This window comes from Coregonus lavaretus (genome assembly GCF_964263955.1).
Source record: "Coregonus lavaretus genome assembly, chromosome: 31".
Taxonomy (NCBI): Eukaryota; Metazoa; Chordata; class Actinopteri; order Salmoniformes; family Salmonidae; genus Coregonus; species Coregonus lavaretus.
The window spans coordinates 6,682,651-6,704,813 of NC_140018.1; the positions used below are offsets into that span (position 1 = coordinate 6,682,651).

Genomic DNA, 22,163 nt, shown 5'->3' on the forward strand with positions numbered 1-22,163 from the left:
TAATGGTTGTTATGGGGGGGGGTTTGCGGGTGAAAAATGAAAAGTTTGTTTCCTTTTCTATCTTAACTGTGCGGTGCGTTCGTGGGTGTTCACGCCCCTTTACTTTTTCCGCATTTTGCTGTGTTTTGTTCCTTGTTCTAGAATGGATTAGGTAGTTTTTTTTCCCTTGTCGGTCTGCACTCATTGTGGACACACAATGCAAATGTCCAATTACAGTAGTCAAAGCAACCTTTGGGCTATCCCATGAGTGTTTGTGAGTTATATGACGTATCAGATCTGATGTAAGACAATGCTTAACAACAGGGATAGACTCGCCCATCCAAACATTTCCATAAACTTGCCTGTCATCGCTTGGTCTGTCCATTTGAATCACTTTTACGGAACTGTCAGATCTAGAACTTTTCGATTCCAGGCCAAATATGAGTGAAATCAAACCTACCGATCCAGCAACAACTAACGCTGGAGAGGAAAAGGACTGGGCAGCAGAAAAAGCAAAGAAACCTAGACCCGTAAGTAATAAATTTTTACATTTGCAGCTGTTGTTTGCCTTTTGCCAATAAAATCATTGTCTTTACACGTACAATATTGGTAATTTGTTTCAATAAAACCTTTGCTTCATAATCTTGTTTTCCAAATAGCCCAAACCACAAAATGCAGTTACAATCGCCGTCTCCTCTCGCACCTTGTTCAACATGGTTGCGGAGCAGAATATCTATGAGGAAGAGGGAGTCGAGAAGTATGTTACCTATCAACAGGAGCACAAGAATGAGCCGCTCATGCCAGGTGTGGCGTTTCCCCTTGTGAAGGTAAATTAGAGGGATTAAATTAACTAAAGATATGGCGAACCTGAATGTCTGTGTGTGTAGAGTCAGTAGGTGTGGTTGCGCTACGACTTCATACAGATTACGTATTGTAAGTGAAGGGGAAACCTCACTCACTCTGTATTGCCAATGACATTTGTTTAATGCATCCAGAATAGTGTTTTGCTCAGAATTACAACAGCCAATGTGGTTTCCTACTGTTATTCACCATCCATACATGAATGCATGAATTACACTTTGGCAGGTTATTCTTGTTCTTCCCCTATTTAAGCTGCTCTACACTCTTAGAAGTAAAGGTGCCTGGAAGAACCTTTTGTGTTGACACACCTGCAGAGGGTTTCCTTGAGGAACCCCTCTGAAAAGGTTATGTTAGAAATTGCGTAATTCAAATCTGGTATTGGAATAAGAGAAAACATAATCAAGAGATATTCAATCCAAGCTAAATTTATTATATGCAAAATGTATGTATGATAAGTATGATGGTTCGTATACGGGCTCACTGAAATACCACGCAGGGCAGACAGAGAACTGATCCATTGTTACAGGCTGTTCTTTTAAATACCCTGACATTGATAGTTCCCGCTCCTTGCTGGGCCTATCAGGGTAGAGGTTGGGCGTGGTTTAGACTTGCCCAACCTATCGCTGGCGCTCAGGCTGGTCCCATCCCCTTGGCGCTCCACTGTTGCACACTGTTGCCATAAGTTGTTATCATAACAACCTGTAGAGTCAGCACCCATAGACACCGTTCCACTGTACTCTATGTACCTACGTTCAAGGACGGTTCACAGATCACAAAGAAGCAGTGTAGTCTAGTATTTTGAGACAAAAGTTCTTATCTCATCCTACCCCCTAACGTTCCTCACATGAATCACAGCTTGTTATGTGAAACAATTTATAGCTATTCATCACATCCAGCTATGAGAAAACAAATCCCCACAGTTCTTAGAGGAACCCCTGTGTAAAGGTTTGAAAATGGATAATATGGTAATATTATTCATTTGATAATATGTTGTAGAGTTGGCAGCCTATCAGATTGGAGGCGTGGTTTATTGGAGGCATGGCTTTCAGATGTTTTGTCATCCGTTAGCATAAATGTAATTCCTGTTCGTCATGTTAAGTTTGTACACTGCAAATTAAAATGTTCCTTGAATATTTGTGCATATTATATATTTAGATATAATGTTAGTAAAATTAACATTGAGGATTATAAACAGTAATAAAGTGGAAACTATTAGTGATGTTACATTTGAGGCATGCGTTGAAATCGCTAAGCAATTTACTTCTAAGCAGTGTGCCGACACCTGTATCACTTTATCAGAAGAACGTGATCAATTAAGTCTGAAGCTTCGTTTTGTCAAACAACCACATGGCTGGTTTGGTATTGGTTTCAGTAGAAAACCAAAAGGCTACCCTGCACACGCGCTACGGCGTGTGGGACTTAATCTATAACAGGAATCATCAACTAGATTCAGTCCCGGACCAATTTTTTTTTCACCAGCCATGTTGAGTCATTTTTTCTTAATCCCTATGTCAATTATGTCCTAAAAACACACTCTCACACACACACACACACACACACACACACACACACACACACACACACACACACACTGCAGGCTCTGATGACAGTGAACTCCAGACTGAGGCAGCTCTACCCCGACAGTGAGGAGCTGTTTGATATCGTCCTGATGACTAATAACCATGCCCAGGTCGGGGTGCGCCTCATCAACAGCATCAACCACTACGGTCCGTAAAACACGCCTACAACACGCCTAATGCTCTGTAAAGCGTACTGCAATGTTACAGCCACGCCTACAATGTTATAAAACACACCTGTTTTGGAAAGGATGTTTCATTGAATGATTGGACATCCAATTTGAAGCTGTTCTTTTGACCAAATATGTTGTTTTTAATGTTTATATGCCTGTTGTTCATGATATGTAGTGGAAATCTGTGGCTACCAGCCTGATGACTATACCATCACATTTCTATTAGTTTCTGATAAAAAACAATGGTTCCCTCTACCTAACAGATTTAACCATTGAGCGATTCTGTATGACGGGAGGGCAAAGCCCCATTGGCTATCTAAAGGCCTGCATGACCAACCTGTACCTCTCCAAGGATGGAGAAAAAGTCACAGAGGCCATTGAGGAGGGTAGGTGGTGATGCTACTGGTTTAAGACGGACTGGTTTAGGTTAGCATGGATGCTAAATCCAAAACCGTAGATTACATTGTGGTAACACTTTATAGTATAGCTTACAGATATAATGCATGGATGATGCTGTCATAATGGGTTGTGACTAGATGGTGTACAGCCAAGGACGAGTTTACAATTGAACTACCATGAGAGTTTGGTCTTAATTTTGGAGAGGATAAGGATTTCATTGTTGGTTTTACACACAACATAATTGTACAGTTTCAGTTAATAAAACAGACGATTGTTTATTTTTGATGAAAGTACTGATGATGAGTGTACTGTTGCTTGTATGCTTGTGCTTCCTGTAACTGTCACCTCCTGATGTCATCCCCATCACACTAGGTAGCTAGCTACAGTAGTTCCCGCAGTAGTTGCAGGATGAAGGACAATGTGTCCCGGTGTTGTTGCCGTTCATGTTCACCCCATTGGGTAGACTGAATCACGGAAATGTCTAGACGCTTACCAATATGAATTATTTTAGTAGGAGACTAAAATCCTATAAAAAAATATTACAAATTGGTCACGTTATACTAGTTACCGCCGGCGACACCGTGAAAATACAGCTGCCGAGTAGGAAGCACCTCACGTCGGCAAGCACAACACCGGTGCGCTGGTCATTCGCACCGGCTTGCCTTGTCGTCATGATTACAGAGGGCAATAACGTTAGCTAATTGGCATGTCAAGGTGACATCCATATGAACACTAGCTGTCATCACAGATGAATGGAGAAACCAGTTAGCTAAAAGTATATTTACTGTTCTCGCCTAGCGACTCATAGCTCACCCCATACAGAACCAATAGCTAGCTGTTGGCATAGCAACAAAACCCGCCAAATCGCACTGCGAGAGAATGACGATTTTTGCGTCACTTTCATCCGTAGCTGTACATAACCGTTGTAATGGTTTGTAAGACCTGTTATGAGCATGTATAACCCCCTTACAATGTCTTATAAACAGGCATTGCTGCAGCGACCATGTTTACTTCTGGAGATGAGGAGAACCAGCTTTCTGACAGGCAGCTGAAAGTAGCTTTTGACGGGGACGCTGTCCTCTTCTCTGACGAGTCTGAGATCATATTCAAACAACACGGCCTGGACAGGTTCATTGAGCACGAGATGAAATTTGAGGACACACCTCTTCCAAAGGTGATCATGAGATGACTCTATTTTATGTTAGATTTTAACATGGTCGTTTGTGTCAGATTTCCTTGATTTCCTTTACTCCCTATAGAGGGGTTATAGATGTTCAACTAACTAGCAACAAACATTTTAACTAACTATCCCACTATCCCTAAACCTAGACCTAACCCTTTCCTTATACCTACCAAAGTGTTGCATATCAACATTGGCAGTTAATATCTTGGTGATCGTTTGAGCATCTAAAGACTAATAAAGTGGAACACTATTGGTGTATTATTTGCTTTGATTTTGGACAAAAGTAAAAATAATACTATGCCAACCCTATGACTCATTCATTCACTCAGGGTCCCTTGAAGTGTTTCCTGGAGGCGCTGGTGAAGCTCCAGAGAAAGTTCTACGCCAAGAATGAACGTGTGAACTGCCCCATTCGTACCTACCTGGTAACATCCCGCGGAGAAGCCTACGCGGGGGCCCGTGTCCTCAAGACCCTCAGGCTCTGGGACCTGGAGATCGATGACATCCGGTTCCTAAAAGGGGCCCCCAAAGGTCCCGTCCTGCAGGAGATCCAGCCCCACATATTCTTCGACGACCAGATGTTACACATCAAGGCGGCCATAGAGGTGGGGACCATCGCTGCACACGTGCCTTATGGGATCGGACAGAAGTATCACAAGGGGAAACTTGTTGAGCAGCCCGCTAGAGATGCCAAAGACAAGAAGTAGTGAGCCTCCTAGCGGTGGGAAGGTAGCATAAGTTATGCAAATGCTTAGTTGCACACAACCCTGTCATCAGCTGTAGTAACTTTATTGTTTATCACCTTTTTTAGAGCAGGATTTTGTATTATTTCTCTCTATTTACACTTTATTACAAATGCCTTTATCAGAATATATTGTAACAGGAGAAAAAAACACATTGTTTAGGACTGTAGAAGTAATGCTCACATCAGGGACCAATGTCACCTAATGTTCTCTGTCATAAGGAGAGAAAGGATCACTTTCCTACAATCCTCATTATCATCACATTATAGTCTTTAATAGTATTTGGTCAAATATGTAGATTTTTATGAAAATGTATGTCATAAAGTGTGTTACCATTTTACACAGGAAAGTATATTTAGGAAAGTGTATTTTATATCTTTAGAGAAGCACATTTTGTCTCATAGCCAGATAAACATGTATGTTATATTCTCAACACTCCCGTATCTAGACTTCTCGCTTCTGCCAACGCATGTCATGGTTTTGTGTATTGTGGTTTAACATAGCTTTGAGGTACTTTGCATAGAGGATTGGTAAAGATATGTCTACTTTAGTAAATGTATGAAAAGGAACACTTACAAGGTAGAATGCTTATTGATATGAAGTGCTGCAAATAAATCTGCATTTTGGTTTTAATGCACACCATACAAAACTAACTTTAACACACTATTATTTACACTTAAAGATGCAGTCCGGGATCTTAAGCACTTACAAATTCTTAACATATTGTACGAAATGGAATTCGTAACATTTCATACGAATTGCGAACGTTAAATTTTTTTATTTTTTTGCAGGACGTAACATATCATACAAAATGGATGACATAGTACACAGTTGTGCACATTTTTCGGGGAACCGTTTTGGTTTGCAAAAGTATCACTTTAATATTAATTCATTATTTTTACTATCCATGCATTGTTCTAATCCATTCCATTTTCTTATTCCATTTAAAAACATGACTTTTTAGATGCAAGAAACCTCACCTTGCTCTTAGTAAAGCTATATTAGGCTATATTTATTATTGCTATATCAAAATCTCAAGCAAGCTAGTTCAACATATCTGTTCCACTAGTAAAATGTTACATATCAGGCGTTGTGTTCCAAATAGTTTACAGTTGAATATACATTATGTATAAGGACAGTCTATATTGTATGTAGCACATTAACTATGTTTCATATTTTAGGAATTGTCCAGAAACTCTCATTTCTATCCAGTCTGTATTTTTTCACTTTTTACTGAACATAAAGGGTTTATCCTGTGCATATTGCAGTAAGGTTGCAGTGAGGTTAAATAAAATAAACGTTTGAAATATTCTGAACAAAAATATAAATGCAACATCTAAAGTGTTGTTCCCATGTTTCATGAGCTGAAATAATAGATCCCAGAAATGTTCCATACGCAGAAAAAAGTTATTTCTCTCCAATGTTGTGCCCAAATTTGTTTACATCCCTGTTAGCGAGCTGTTCTCCTTTGCCAAGATAATCCATCAATCTGACAGGTGTGGCATATCAAGAAGCTGACTAAACAGCATGATCATTACACAGGTGCACCTTGTGCTGGGGACAATAAAAGGCTACTCTAAAATGTGCAGTTTTGTCACACAACACAATGCCACAGATGTCTGAAGTTTTGACGGAGCATGTAATTGGCATGCTGACTGCAAAAATGTCCACCAGAGCTGTTGCCAGAGAATTGAATGTTCATTTCTCTACCATAAACCGCCTCCAACGTTGTTTTAGAGAATTTGGCAGTATGTCCAACCGGCCTTACAACCACAGACCACGTGTAACCACGCCAGCCCAGGACCTTGACATCTGGTTTCTTCACCAGTGGGATCGTCTGAGAACAGCCACCTGAACAGCTGATGAAACAGGAGTATTTCTGTCTCTAATGAAGCCCGTAGGGAAAAACTCAATCTGATTGGCTGGGCCTTGCTCCCATGTGGGTGGGCCTATGCCCTCCCAGTCCCACCCATGGCTACACCCCTGCCCAGTCATGTGAAATCCATAGATTAGGGCCTAATGAATCTATTTCAATTGACTGATTTCCTTATATGAACTGTAATTGATGTGAATAATTGATTCATGTTTTTATGTATTATCAAATCTCACCGTTAGATGGTGCTGCTGGCTACAAAATGGCTGAAATGTTTTGTTCACTGCTTTGTATTGTTTACATAGGCCTTTGCTCTAGCATCGTTTTTGCTCTCACATGCACATTCACTTGTGTTTTAAAACTAAACTAAGCAAATCAAATATCTAACAAACTCATTCTGAATCTAGAGCACAATCCTCCATACGTCATCTTTCCCCTATTTGAGTTGATCGAGACCCTTGTTTCATGTTCTCTTCCATGCACTTGCAAGAACACACCACACGAGGGCGCATTCATTCACACTATTTACATGAGGCATCTTTCTGCCTGTCGGGCAACAGACTACATCTCTCCATGAGCTGGGCCCAGCCTGCAGTTTCCATGGATACTCTGGGTGCTGCTGACACCAGGAGGACTAAGTAGGCGCGGCTTGTTTAAGACACAATTAATAACAAAGGATTAGAGGCACATAGTACCCTGCTGCTTTCTATGAGAGACACCGCGTCCTCATCACACAGGCGCTATAATGTGTGTGTGCACGTGTGTGTTTGTATATGTGTGAGCATGCGAACTGTATCTGTTGGTGAGAAGTGTGTGTCATGATGGGGGATCCATTGGGGATCCATGGGGGATCCATTGGGGGATGTTTTGGTGTCTACAGGGATGTCAACAACAGGAACAACACTTGACTGTATCCTGCTCCCAGGGGGCTAGCATGTTGCACATCTTTAGACTGTGTTACATAGTAGTGACGCACACACACAGCGGTATGTCTGCTTCATGCCAACAGGAAACTGTGACATGATAATGACATGTATTGAGGTCAGCTGGGTGTTTTCCATACGAGGAGGAGCAGGAAGATTCCAACAGCAGCCACATTATCCAGGTCGCCAACCGGAATCTGTGAGGGCCTAAAATACTACAATTCAACCCAATGACTTTCCATACGAGGAGGAGCAGGAAGATTCCAACAGCAGCCACATTATCCAGGTCGCCAACCGGAATCTGTGAGGGCCTAAAATACTACAATTCAACCCAATGACTGTACAGTGAGTGCAGCAAGGACTATACTATAGACTGATGTTGCACATCTTTAGACTGTGTTACATAGTAGTGACGCACACACACAGCGGTATGTCTGCTTCATGCCAACAGGAAACTGTGACATGATAATGACATGTATTGAGGTCAGCTGGGTGTTTTCCATACGAGGAGGAGCAGGAAGATTCCAACAGCAGCCACATTATCCAGGTCGCCAACCGGAATCTGTGAGGGCCTAAAATACTACAATTCAACCCAATGACTTTCCATACGAGGAGGAGCAGGAAGATTCCAACAGCAGCCACATTATCCAGGTCGCCAACCGGAATCTGTGAGGGCCTAAAATACTACAATTCAACCCAATGACTATCCACTCACTGTAATGTACTGCAGGTCTATTTATAGAGGAACTTATTCAGTTGTTTAGTGATGACATTTCTATCAGACATTGATAGGCCTAAAACTTAGAGATGGAGTCAGATGTGCAGCAAGGACTATACTATAGACTGCTATTTACTTACAAACTAGTGTAACAAAGATGGTTCTGTAAACATGTGCACATTTTGAGGCTATATGTATTGAGTTTCAGTGGATTTGAGAATGTCTTTAAAGTTACGCTGTTCAAATGCCTGATACTCAGTGTTCCATTAGACCTTGTGGTTTCCTGTGTCATGATTCTGGCATTGGGCCTTTAATCCTCATAGGATTGTAGGCAATAGTTTCAGTAGCCTATATGTTACTTATTAAATCTGAATTCAACATGATAAGGAATTAAATGGAAATATTCATTGATTATGTCACAATCATTATAAGAGTCTCTGGTTACTATGACGTCGATGACCTAGATTTAACTATTAGTGATGCAGTTATGATTATGATGCCATAATACGGAGGGATACCTCTGCTGTTCCATCCATATAAATATAATCTCATTCTAGTTCTGTGGTTCCATTATCAAGGCACTAGACAGAAAGATGCCTGAAGGCTTGTGTATCATTGAATTGTTGACCCAGCTAGAGTGATTGGCTTTATCTGAGAAAGCAAACCATGGATAACTCTCCTCGAGGTAAGTATTTATGAATTACACTTCTGATTGGTCTGATTTAATGTTACAGAATTCTGGTAACTTTCCCTAAAGTCCACTATGAACAACCACCAATGGAGCAAGATTTGACTACATTTGTACAGTTCAATAGTGGTAGTCTCTCAGGTAGTAGTAGTCTCTCAGGTAGTAGTAGTCTCTCAGGTAGTGGTAGTCTCTCAGGTAGTGGTAGTCTCTCAGGTAGTGGTAGTCTCTCAGGTAGTAGTAGTCTCTCAGGTAGTGGTAGTCTCTCAGGTAGTGGTAGTCTCTCAGGTAGTGGTAGTCTCTCAGGTAGTGGTAGTCTCTCAGGTAGTGGTAGTCTCTCAGGTAGTAGTAGTCTCTCAGGTAGTGGTAGTCTCTCAGGTAGTGGTAGTCTCTCAGGTAGTGGTAGTCTCTCAGGTGATTATTATGTTTTTGCATGTCTCCTACACTCCACCTGCACTGGATAGCTCCTTGATGACATGCCTGTGGCATCTGAAAGGGAGGGGATCTTCCAGACAGAGAGCATCCCTGTGCAGAAGCAGGGGATCCCCACAACAGGGACCTTCCAGAGCGAGGGGATCCCCACCACAGAGACCTTCCAAAAAGAGGGGATCCTCCCCACAGGAACCAATGAACAAATACACCATGTTGTGGACATTTCTATGCTATGAGAAAAGGTGATTTAAGACGTATTGTATCTTATGTGTAAAGATTTTGCTATTGTGAGAGTGTGATACTAAGTTGTAATAGCTTGAATGTCTGCTACTCATGTGAGTGAGTGACTTGGTTTAGCTATCACAAGGTTCTAGGAAGTAGTCTGGTTGAGTTTGGGATGTAACAGAGGATCACAGCAGGACACTCTTCCCTGTTAGCTAGTTCTGTATGGTAACACATGCCACTTAGCAGATGCTTTTATCCAAAGTGACTTACAGTTATGGGTGCATACATATGGGTGGTGCCGGGAAACAAACCCACTATCCTATTGGCAAGTTGCAGCAGGGGGGGCAGAGCTGGTGGTCGGGGTAGGGGTAGCCAGATGGAAAGCATGGCCAGCTGCAGCAAAATGCTTATTGAAATTCTCGATTATCGTAGATTTATCGCTGGTGACATTGTTTCCTAGCCTAAGTGCAGTGGGCAGCTGGGAGGAGGTGCTCTTATTCTCCATGGACATCACAGTGTCCCAAAACTTTTTGGAGTTAGTGCTACACGATGCAAATTTCTGTTATAAGAAGCTAGCCTTTGCTTTCCTAACTGATTGTGTATATTGGTTCCTGACTTCCCTGAAAAGTTGCATATCGCGGGGGCTGTTCGATGCTAATGCAGTACGCCACAGGATGTTTTTGTGCTGGTCAAGGGCAGTCAAGTCTGGGGTGAACCAGGGGCTATATCTGTTCTTAGTTCTGCATTTTTTGAATGGGGCATGCTTATTTAAGATTGAGAGGAAAGCACTTTTAAAGAACAACCAGGCATCCTCTACTGACGGAATGAGGTCAATATCCATCCAGGATACCCGGGCAAGGTCAATTAGAAAGGTCTGCGCGCTGAAGTGTTTTAGCGAGCGTTTGACAGTGATGAGGGGTGGACCCATTACGGACGCAGGCAATGAGGCAGTGATCGCTGAGATCCTGGTTGAAGACAGCGGAGGTGTATTTAGAGGGTAAATTAGTCAGGATGATATCTATGAGGGTGCCCATGTTTACGGATTTAGGGTTGTACCTTTTAGGTTCCTTGATAATTTGTGTGAGATTGAGTGCATCTAGTTTAGATTGTAGGATGGCATATCCCAGTTTAGGTCACCAAGCAGTACGAACTCTGAGGATAGATGGGGGGCAATCAATTCACATATGGTGTCCAGGGCACAGCTGGGGGCTGAGGGGGGTCTGTAGCAAGCGACAACAGTGATAGACTTATTTCTGGAGCGGTGGATTTTTAGAAGTAGAAGCTCAAACTGTTTGGGCACAGACCTGGATAGTATGATAGAGCTCTGCAGGTTATCTACATTTGCATTTTACATTTACATTATTTAGCAGACGCTCTTATCCAGAGCGACTTACAAATTGGTGCATTCAACTTATGATAGCCAGTGGGACAACCACCTTAAAAAAAACAACATATATATATATATTTATGGGGGGCGGGGGAAGAAGGATTACTTTATACTATTCCAGGTATTCCTTAAAGAGGTAGGGTTTCAAGTTTCTCCGGAAGGTGGTCAGTGACTCCGCTGTCCTGGCGTCGTGGGGGAGCTTATTCCACCATTGGGGTGCCAGAGCAGCGAATAGCTTTGACTGGGCTGAGCGGGAACTGTGCTTCCGTAGAGGTAGGGGAGCTAGCAGGCCAGAGGTGGATGAACGTAGTGCCCTCGTTTGGGTGTAGGGTCTGATCAGAGCCTGTAGGTAAGGAGGTGCCGTTCCCCTCACAGCTCCGTTGGCAAGCACCATGGTCTTGTAGTAGATGCGAGCCTCAACTGGAAACCAGTGGAGTGTGCGGAGGAGCGGGGTGACATGAGAGAACTTGGGAAGGTTGAACACCAGACGGGCTGCAGCATTCTGGATAAGTTGAAGGGGTTTAATGACACAGGCAGGGAGCCCAGCCAACAGCGAGTTGCAGTAATCCAGACGGGAGATGACAAGTGCCTGGATTAGGACCTGTGCCGCTTTCTGTGTAAGGTAGGGTCGTATTCTGCGAATGTTGTAGAGAATGAACCTGCAGGATCGGGTCACCGCTTTGATGTTAGCGGAGAACGACATGGTATTGTCCAGGGTCACGCCAAGGTTATTTGCACTCTGGGAGGAGGACACAATGGAGTTGTCAACCGTGATGGCGAGATCATGGAGTGGGCAGTCCTTCCCCGGGAGGAAGAGCAGCTCCGTCTTGCCGAGGTTCAGCTTGAGGTGGTGATCCGACATCCACATTGATATATCTGCCAGACATATAGATTGCAACTCTGTCCCCTTTGGCAGTTCTATCTAGATGCATGGGCGGTGTGTTCAATAGGGCGATATGGGCGACGCACTGCCAAACGGGAAAAGGAAGGGATTTTTTTTCTAATCAATTATATCATGGCAACAGTAGTTCAGTGTTCACGTCTGATCTGCCAGCCACTAAATGTCCAATCAGGCTAAAGTCGTGCTTCAAATGTCCCCGCCCGTTTTGGGGCGATTTCAGTCAGGTTGAAAATCGCCCAGAAGTCTCTCATAGCCTCTAATGTAAAATATTTTTTTTTCAAATTTCTGAGCTTTCAATACATTCTCTATGGGTGTCTGAGGGCTTGCACTTACGCGCTTTCGTCATACGTAACGTAACGTAACCATGAACGGCAGACAGCAACGCTTGGACAGCGACTGGTGTAACCGACATGCACCATCTTTCAGAAAAGATTAAGAAAAATGAGCTGTCAAAGACCCACATTGATAGCTGTTTGAGATTGTCTGCTTTGGTGAGAGTGAATATTGCCACTCAACTGGATGAGGGATACAGGCTAGCTGTCCGCCGCCACAACGATGAGGTTAGCAACAGCAGAGTCGTGAACACTGTCTACGAGAATCGAGACGACCTCATAGAATGTTTTGAAGCCATCCGGCCGGGTTCATTGGGTTCATTTGACCAGCCCACCGTACCAGAAGCTACAGAATAAGGACATCGATGCTGTCTTTATCAAACGTGCCCTCGACAGCTTCGCAAGCAGTGTGCAGGCCATAAGGTAAGATAAAGATTAAACAATATCATTCGATCTTTCTCAAAGCAGAGCTTTATTTGAAAATGTATGCATGAAAGGAGACTACATTTGTGTTTGAAATTACATTATTGTCATTATATATGGCCAGTGGTGTAATCTATCTTATTTTATATACTATGTGTACTGTACAGTGGTGCTCATAAGTGTATGAACACATTCTAAAGCTGACTAAGAAGAGGAATAAAAAAATAAAAAAATCATCTTTTGGAAATTGATCTTAATGACTTAATTAAAAAAGTTGGAAAATCCAACCTTTAAGGACACCAATTTTCTTTTCTTTTTTATTCCTCTTTTTAGTCAACTTTAGCATGGGATCATAAGCTTATGAGCACCACTGTATACTGTGCTGAACATCCAGGCTATGTGAGACACAAAGGCTAACTTAAACACTAAAGACTTTATGCATCCCTGCCCATTTTAAGTGGAACTGAAGTATTTGTACTATACATGGATACATTGCATATACCTGTGCATCACATAGACAACAATACTGTACAAAGCCAACAAACACATTGGTCTGTTTGCCTTCAGGGACTCCTCTCAACAGCAGCTGCAAGAAGCAACAGGAGCCAAAAGACCCAGAACAGCTTTGAGAGAAGAGGAGAAGCAGAGGCTGTCTGAAGAGGTCTGCAACACCATCCTGGATCACACCAAAGAAAGGTTCTCTTTCTCTGGCCACCTTGTGAGTGCTACCTTACTGCAAGCAGACATGTTTGAAAGGTACTGCCATTCAAAAAAATAAAAAATCTGTTCATGTTCATTTTTACAAATCTATACAATTGGCCAGAATATGGTTGTTCATATTTACAAATCTATACAATTGGCCAGAATATGGTTGTTCATTTTTACAAAGCCATACATATTGTTTATGCAGTGTTGAGGAATGTGAAAGAACACCCTTGATTATTTTTACTGTGATAACTTATTTTGCTTTTGTAAGCCAACACTTTTGAGATCAGTCAATAAATGCTTCTGGTATTGACTTATATGCTGCCCCTGTCTTCATGTTGTTGCTGGACATATCTTTTTAAAAATGTGTGTAGGTCACCTAAATCATCAGAAAAATTGCCCCTCCTGAGAATTTTTTCAGGAGCCGCCACTGTCTAGATGGAAAATGTTGTAGTTGGGGATGGACATTTCAGAGTTTTTGGTGGTCTTCCTAAGCCAGGATTCAGACACTGCTAAAACATCAAGGTTGGCGGAGTGTGCTAACGCAGTAAGTAACTAAAACTTAGGGAGGAGGCTTCTGATGTTAACATGCAAAAAACCAAGGCTTTTACGGGGTTACAGAAGTCAACAAATGATAGCGCCTGGGGAGTAGGATTGATACTGGGGGCTACAGTGCATGGGTTAACCTCTACATTACCAGAGGAACAGAGGAGGAGTAGAATAAGGATACGGCTAAAGGCTTTAAGAACTGGTCTTCTAGTGTGTTGGGTACAGAGAATAAAAGGGGCAGATTTCCAGGCGTTGTAGAATAGATTCAGGGCATTATGTACAGACAAGGATATGGAAGGATATGAGTACAGTGGAGATAAATCTAAGCGTTGGGTAACGATGAAAGAGATAGCATCACTGGAGGCACCGATTGAGCCGGTCTCCTCGTGTATGGGGGATGGGACAAAGGAGCTCTCTGAGGCTGGTTCAGCGGGACTGGGGGCTCTACAGTGAAATTGTATAATAAGAACTAACCGGAACAGCAACATGCAAGGCATATTGACATGGGAGAGAGGCATAAAGCAATCACAGGTGTTATACAAGAGAGCTAAGACAACAACTGGTAATGGCGAGGAAAGTTTGGGCTGAGGCTAAACAGATAAACAGGACAGAGAAACAGAATGGGGGTACCGTGTAAAGGAACAGTCCAGCAGGCATCAGCTGTGCAGATGAGTGATCATAAGGTCCAGTGAACAGTAATGGGTGAGTCCGGGAGCAGTTCGAATGGCTGCTACAACACAGGCGAGCAGGAAGCACGGCTGTTGATTGCGTGTGCTAGTAGGCCGGGGCTAGCAGATGGATCTTTGTGGTCTTCGCAACGGGAAGCCTTTTGAAACCTCATCAGACGATTACGTCGGCAGACCAGTCGTGATGGATCGGCGGGGCTCCGTGTCGACACTAGGTGGTCCCGTCCGGTTGACAGAGAGGTAGATAGCCGGGAGATGGGCCTGGCTCGAGGCTAGCTCAAGGCTAACTGGTGCTTGCTTCGGGGGCGGTGGTGATTAGCCAACAATGGTGAAAACTGCTAACGGTGGCTAATAGCAAGTAGCTAGTTAGCTAGTTAGCTGGCTAGTTTCAACCGGAGGTTCTGGATAAAAAGGTAAAATAAATAATAGAATCCGTTCCACATTGGGTGAGGCGGGTTGCAGAAAAGTATATTTAGTTGAAGGATGAAAAGTGTGATTGAGAAATATATACGAAAGAGACAAAAAACTAAAAACAGGCTATTTACACGGACACACTACAGATTACACGACCGCACTGCTACGCCATCTTGGTAGTCTCAGCCAATCATAGCTTTCTCTGGTGTTCTCTTGATAAGTGTGGTCCTCTATAGCTCAGCTGGTAGAGCACGGCGCTTGTAACGCCAAGGTAGTGGGTTCGATCCCCGGGACCACCCATACACAAAAATGTATGCACGCATGACTGTAAGTCGCTTTGGATAAAAGCGTCTGCTAAATGGCATATTATTATTATTATTATTATAAGACCTTTCCCACTAACAGAAAGTCTAGAAGGTCTAGGTGGCAGGTATCCCAAGCTATTGTACCCTGCTGGGATCACCACAATGCCTCATTTACATTTACATTTACATCATTTAGCAGACGCTCTTATCCAGAGCGACTTACAAATTGGTGCATTCACCTTATAGCCAGTGGGATAACCACTTTACAATATGTTTTTTTTTTATTATTTTTTTGGTGGGGTGGGGTAAGGGGGGGAAGAAGGATTACTTTATCCTATCCCAGATATTCCTTAAAGAGGTGGGGTTTCAAGTGTCTCCGGAAGGTGGTGAGTGACTCCGTTGTCCTGGCGTCGTGAGGGAGCTTGTTCCACCATTGGGGTGCCAGAGCAGCGAACAGTTTTGACTGGGCTGAGCCAACAGCGAGTTGCAGTAATCCAGACGGGAGATGACAAGTGCCTGGATTAGGACCTGTGCCGCTTCCAGGGTCGTACTCTCCGAATGTTGTAGAGCATGAACCTACAGGATCGGGTCACGACCTTGATGTTAGCGGAGAACGACAGGGTGTTGTCCAGGGTCACGCCAAGGCTTTTTGCACTCTGGGAGGAGAACACAACGGAGTTGTCAACCGTGATGGCGAGATCATGGAACGGGCAGTCCTTCCCCGGGAGGAAGAGCATCTCCGTCTTGCCGAGGTTCAGCTTGAGGTGGTGATCCGTCATCCATACTGATATGTCTGCCAGACATGCAGAGATGCGATTCACCACCTGGTTATCAGAAGGGGGAAAGGAGAAGATTAGTTGTGTGTCGTCTGCGTAGCAATGACAGGAGAGGCCATGTGAGGATATGACAGAGCCAAGTGACTTGGTGTATAGCGAGAATAGGAGAGGGCCTAGAACTGAGCCCTGGGGAATACCAGTGGTGAGAGCACGTGGTGCGGAGACAGCTTCTCGCCACGCCACTTGGTAGGAGCGACCTGTCAGGTAGGACGCAATCCAGAAGTGAGCCGCGCCGGAGATGCCCAACTCGGAGAGGGTGGAGAGGAGGATCTGATGGTTCACAGTATCAAAGGCAGCAGACAGGTCTAGAAGGACAAGAGCAGAGGAGAGAGAGTTAGCTTTAGCAGTGCGGAGAGCCTCCGTGACACAGAGAAGAGCAGTCTCAGTTGAATTACCAGTCTTGAAACCTGACTGGTTTGGATCAAGAAGGTAATTCTGAGAGAGATAGCAAGAGAGTTGGCTAAAGACGGCACGCTCAAGAGTTTTGGAGAGAAAAGAAAGAAGGGATACTGGTCTGTAGTTGTTGACATCAGAGGGATCGAGTGTAGGTTTTTTGAGAAGGGGTGCAACTCTCGCTCTCTTGAAGACGGAAGGGACATAGCCAGCGGTCAAGGATGAGTTGATGAGCGAGGTGAGGTAAGGGAGAAGGTCTCCGGAAATGGTCTGGAGAAGAGAGGAGGGGATAGGGTCAAGCGGGCAGGTTGTTGGGCGGCCGGCCGTCACAAGTCGCAAGATTTCATCTGGAGAGAGAGGGGAGAAAGAAGTCAAAGCATAGGGTAGGGCAGTGTGAGCAGGACCAGCAGCGTCATTTGACTTAACAAACGAGGATCGGATGTCGTCAACCTTCTTTTCAAAATGGTTGACGAAGTAATCCACAGAGAAGGAGGAGGGGGGGGGGGGGAGGATTCAGCAGGGAGGAGAAGGTGACAAAGAGCTTCCTAGGGTTAGAGGCAGATGCTTGGAATTTAGAGTGGTAGAAATTGGCTTTAGCAGCAGAAACAGAGGAAGAAAATGTAGAGAGGAGGGAGTGAAAATATGCCAGGTCTGCAGGGAGTCTAGTTTTCCTCCATTTCCGCTCGGCTGCCCGGAGCCCTGTTCTGTGAGCTCGCAATGAGTCGTCAAGCCACGGAGCAGGAGTGGAGGACCGAGCTGGCCGGGAGGATAGGGGACATAGAGAGTCAAAGGATGCAGAAAGGGAGGAGAGGAGGGTTGAGGAGGCAGAATCAGGAGATTGGAGGGAGAAGGATTGAGCAGAGGGAAGAGATGATAGGATGGAAGAGGAGAGAGTAGCGGGAGAGAGAGAGCGAAGGTTGCGACGGCGCATTACCATCTGAGTAGAGGCAGAGTGAGTAGTGTTGGAGGAGAGCGAGAGAGAAAAGGATACAAAGTAGTGGTCGGAGACATGGAGGGGAGTTGCAGTGAGATTAGTAGAAGAACAGCATCTAGTAAAGATGAGGTCAAGCGTATTGCCTGCCTTGTGAGTAGGCGGGGGACGGTGAGAGGGTGAGGTCAAAAGAGGAGAGGAGTGGAAAGAAGGAGGCAGAGAGAAATGAGTCAAAGGTAGACATAGGGAGGTTAAAGTCACCCAGAACTGTGAGGGGTGAGCCATCCTCAGGAAAGGAACTTATCAAGGCTTCAAGCTCATTGATGAACTCTCCAAGGGAACCTGGAGGGCGATAAATGATAAGGATGTTAAGCTTGAATGGGCTAGTGACTGTGACAGCATGGAATTCAAATGAGGAGATAGACAGATGGGTCAGGGGAAAAAGAGAGAATGTCAACTTGGGAGAGATGAGGATTCCTGTGCCACCACCCCGCTGACCAGATGCTCTCGGGGTATACGAGAACACATGGTCAGTTGAGGACAGATAGCCTGTGCAGAGAGGAGAGAGCAGGGATAGACAGACGCATAGTTGACAGGCTACTGAAAATGGCTACAATAATGCCTCCATACCAGGGGCCTGGATCGCTCCCTCCCTCACACTTCACCCTCATGGCACCGATGGCTGTGCCATTCCATGTTGACAAGCAGCAACTCATCCCAGGCACTCTACCCTATTGAAGTATGACTCTGGACAAACCTTCCGCAATGTATTCATTTAATTAGCTTTACAGCAACACCTGGCTGAAGTAGCAATGATGTTTAAGCTACAGTTTTCTTTTTTGTCTCACAGGCCATTTGCCAGGAGGGATCGTTTTAAAAGACGCACAAAAAAGAGGATTTCAGCGTAGAAAAATAATGAAAACTCTTTTAAATCTCCCTCTCTCCTTCATTTAATCATTTCATCATAGCTTTGATATGTTTTATTGTATCCTTTAAAGGCCATTGCTTGTGCATTGCTCTAAGTTACATACTGTACAGATAAGTGTATTTCATACAAATAGTTCCCAAATAAAAATGCATATACAGTGGGGAGAAAAAGTATTTGATACACTGCCAATTTTGCAGGTTTTCCTACTTACAAAGCATGTAGAGGTCTGTAATTTTTATCATAGGTACACAAAAATCCAGAAAATCACATTGTATGATTTTTAAGTAATTAATTTGCATTTTATTGCATGACATAAGTATTTGATACTTCAGAAAAGCAGAACTTAATATTTGGTACAGAAACCTTTGTTTGCAATTACAGAGATCATACGTTTCCTGTAGGTCTTGACCAGGTTTGAACACACTGCAGCAGGGATTTTGGCCCACTCCTCCATACAGACATTCTCCAGATCCTTCAAGTTTCGGGGCTGTCGCTGGGCAATACGGACTTTCAGCTCCCTCCAAAGATTTTCTATTGGGTTCAGGTCTGGAGACTGGCTAGGCCACTCCAGGACTTTGAGATGCTTCTTACAGAGCCACTCCTTAGTTGCCCTGGCTGTGTGTTTCGGGTCGTTGTCATGCTGGAAGACCCAGCCACGACCCATCTTCAATGCTCTTACTGAGGGAAGGAGGTTGTTGGCCAAGATCTCGTGATAAATGGCCCCATCCATCCTCCCCTCAATACGCTGCAGTCGTCCTGTCCCCTTTGCAGAAAAGCATCCCCAAAGAATGATGTTTCCACCTCTATGCTTCACGGTTGGGATGGTGTTCTTGGGGTTGTACTCATCCTTCTTCTTCCTCCAAACACGGCGAGTGGAGTTTAGACCAAAAAGCTATATTTTTGTCTCATCAGACCACATGACATTCTCCCATTCCTCCTCTGGATCATCCAGATGGTCATTGGCAAACTTCAGACGGGCCTGGACATGTGCTGGCTTGAGCAGGGGGACCTTGTGTGCGCTGCAGGATTTTAATCCATGACGGCGTAGTGTGTTACTAATGGTTTTCTTTGAGACTGTGGTCCCAGCTCTCTTCAGGTCATTGACCAGGTCCTGTGGTGTAGTTCTGGGCTGATCCCTCACCTTCCTCATGATCATTGATGCCCCACAAGGTGAGATCTTGCATGGAGCCCCAGACCGAGGGTGATTGACCGTCATCTTGAACTTCTTCCATTTTCTAATAATTGCGCCAACAGTTGTTGCCTTCTCACCAAGCTGCTTGCCTATTGTCCTGTAGCCCATCCCAGCCTTGTGCAGGTCTACAATTTTATCCCTGATGTCCTTACACAGCTCTCTTGTCTTGGCCATTGTGGAGAGGTTGGAGTCTGTTTGATTGCGTGTGTGGACAGGTGTCTTTTATACAGGTAACGAGTTCAAACAGGTGCAGTTAATACAGGGAATGAGTGGAGAACAGGAGGGCTTCTTAAAGAAAAACTAACAGGTCTGTGAGAGCCGTAATTCTTACTGGTTGGTAGGTGATCAAATACTTATGTCATGCAATAAAATGCAAATGAATTCTTAAAAATCATACAATGTCATTTTCTGGATTTTTGTTTTAGATTCCGTCTCTCGCAGTTGAAGTGTACCTATGATAAAAATGAAAGACCTCTACATGCTTTGTAAGTAGGAAAACCTGCAAAATTGGCAGTGTATCAAATACTTGTTCTCCCCACTGTATCTAATTCATAAACATATTACAAAATAATAAAAATCAATTTTAAATTGACCCCCAAATATTTAAATATATTACTTTTCTGTATGTGTGTGATGAGTAAACTTGCCTGAGACCGCAAGACTTCTGTTCGCTCCCTGATTAAATGTCCAGGCTTTAGCTCAACAGACTACCACAGTCCTGTGCCATGCAGGAGACCTAGGTTAAAAACCTGGTGGGTTACACATGCTCCTCTAAGAAATAGATGCCCATGTTCCATGTTCTCTGTTCTGTGGGACTGTAATTGGTCGGTAACTGATGTTATTGCAGACCTAACGGAGTTGGTCGGTAACTGATGTTATTGCAGACCTAACGGCGTTGGTCGGTAACTGATGTTATTGCAGACCTAACGGCGTTGGTCGGTAACTGATGTTATTGCAGACCCGACGGCGTTGGTCGGTAACTGATGTTATTGCAGACCCGACAGCGTTGGTCGTAACTGATGTTATTGCAGACCTAACGGCGTTGGTCGGTAACTGATGTTATTGCAGACCTAACGGCGTTGGTCGGTAACTGATGTTATTGCAGAACTAACGGCGTTGGTCGGTAACTGATGTTATTGCAGACCTTACGGCGTTGGTCGGTAACTGATGTTATTGCAGACCTAACGGCGTTGGTCGGTAACTGATGTTATTGCAGACCTAACGGCGTTGTTCGGTAACTGATGTTATTGCAGACCTAACGCCGTTGGTCGGTAACTAATGTTATTGCAGACCTAATGGTGTTGGTCGGTAACTGATGTTATTGCAGACCTAACGGCGTTGGTCGGTAACTGATGTTATTGCAGACCTAATGACGTTGGTCGGTAACTGATGTTATTGCAGACCTAACGGCGTTGGTCGGTAACTGATGTTATTGGAGACCTAACGGCGTTGGTCGGTAACTGATGTTATTGCAGACCTAACGGCGTTGGTCGGTAACTGATGTTATTGCAGACCTAACGGCGTTGGTCGTTAACTGATGTTATTGCAGACCTAACGGCGTTGGTCGGTAACTGATGTTATTGCAGACCTAACGACGTTGGTCGGTAACTGATATTTTTGCAGACCTATTGGCGTTGTTCCACCGAGAACCCAGGAAACCAACCTTACTTCCTCCAGAATGGTTCTTCCCTTATTCAATTTAGCCGTGTGTTTCATTTGATTGTACTGAGAGCTCGTCGCTGAAAGGCCCCTATAGCCGTTTGCTGGCATCGATAGGTGACTCTGCAGCATGAGATGGGTTATTGATGTCATACCGACTGCCAGGTCTATACCGTCATGACTTTCACAAGTGCACCTGTTAGCGGTTATTGACACCCACAGCAAAAGGGAATAGACACACGTTCGTAAGATCATGTCCAATCGAATTTGAAGCCCCAGGAAAAGAAACAGGTGAACGAATCTCTGAAAGACTGTTGCAAACAATCTCTGTTTGCTCTGCCTGTGTTTTTTAAAGAGTGGAAAAAGAAGGAGTGTTGTTTATAAGACACATAGCTCTAGAGATGAGTGGGAAATTGTCCTAGTGGTGTTCCCATATCTCCTATTAATTAGTTCACTGACAAAATGCTATCTATCTTGGGAGGAATAGCATCAACTGATCCTGAGTGTGGGGATACAGTCGTGAAGATGATTGCTTTTGTGTCTCAGGGTTGGAGATTTATTTTTCTAAGTGTGATGGGAAATTGCCTAGCTCTTTGTTATCTATCACACAATGGTTGTTGCTCGAAATCATGAACAACAGATAGACAGACAGACAGACAGACAGACAGACAGACAGACAGACAGACAAACAGACAGAGATGAATGACAGACTGACAGAACAGGCGAGGGACCTAATGGGGCTCCTGACATT

The 22,163-nt window shown here is 44.0% G+C and overlaps 1 protein-coding gene across 1 annotated transcript; it reads left to right on the top strand.

Moving 5' to 3' along the window:
* The first annotated feature begins 215 nt into the window (after positions 1–215).
* On the top strand, positions 216–5,032 carry LOC311106484 (cytosolic 5'-nucleotidase 1A-like). Its single transcript, XM_084148820.1, has 6 exons — positions 216–509; positions 639–806; positions 2,438–2,567; positions 2,854–2,976; positions 3,976–4,163; positions 4,502–5,032. The coding sequence occupies exons 1-6, from the start codon at positions 420–422 to the stop codon at positions 4,877–4,879; spliced, it is 1,077 nt and encodes a 358-aa protein (XP_084004946.1). The 5' UTR covers positions 216–419; the 3' UTR covers positions 4,880–5,032.
* The last annotated feature ends 17,131 nt before the right edge of the window (positions 5,033–22,163 follow it).

Bases quoted from the DNA above. Each gene is read 5' to 3' on its own strand.
- LOC311106484 (XM_084148820.1), top strand. From the start codon at position 420: ATGAGTGAAATCAAACCTACCGATCCAGCAACAACTAACGCTGGAGAG. The intron at 2,977-3,975 runs GTAGGTGGTGAT...TCTTATAAACAG, and splicing joins CACAGAGGCCATTGAGGAGG to GCATTGCTGCAGCGACCATG. The intron at 4,164-4,501 runs GTGATCATGAGA...TCATTCACTCAG, and splicing joins AGGACACACCTCTTCCAAAG to GGTCCCTTGAAGTGTTTCCT.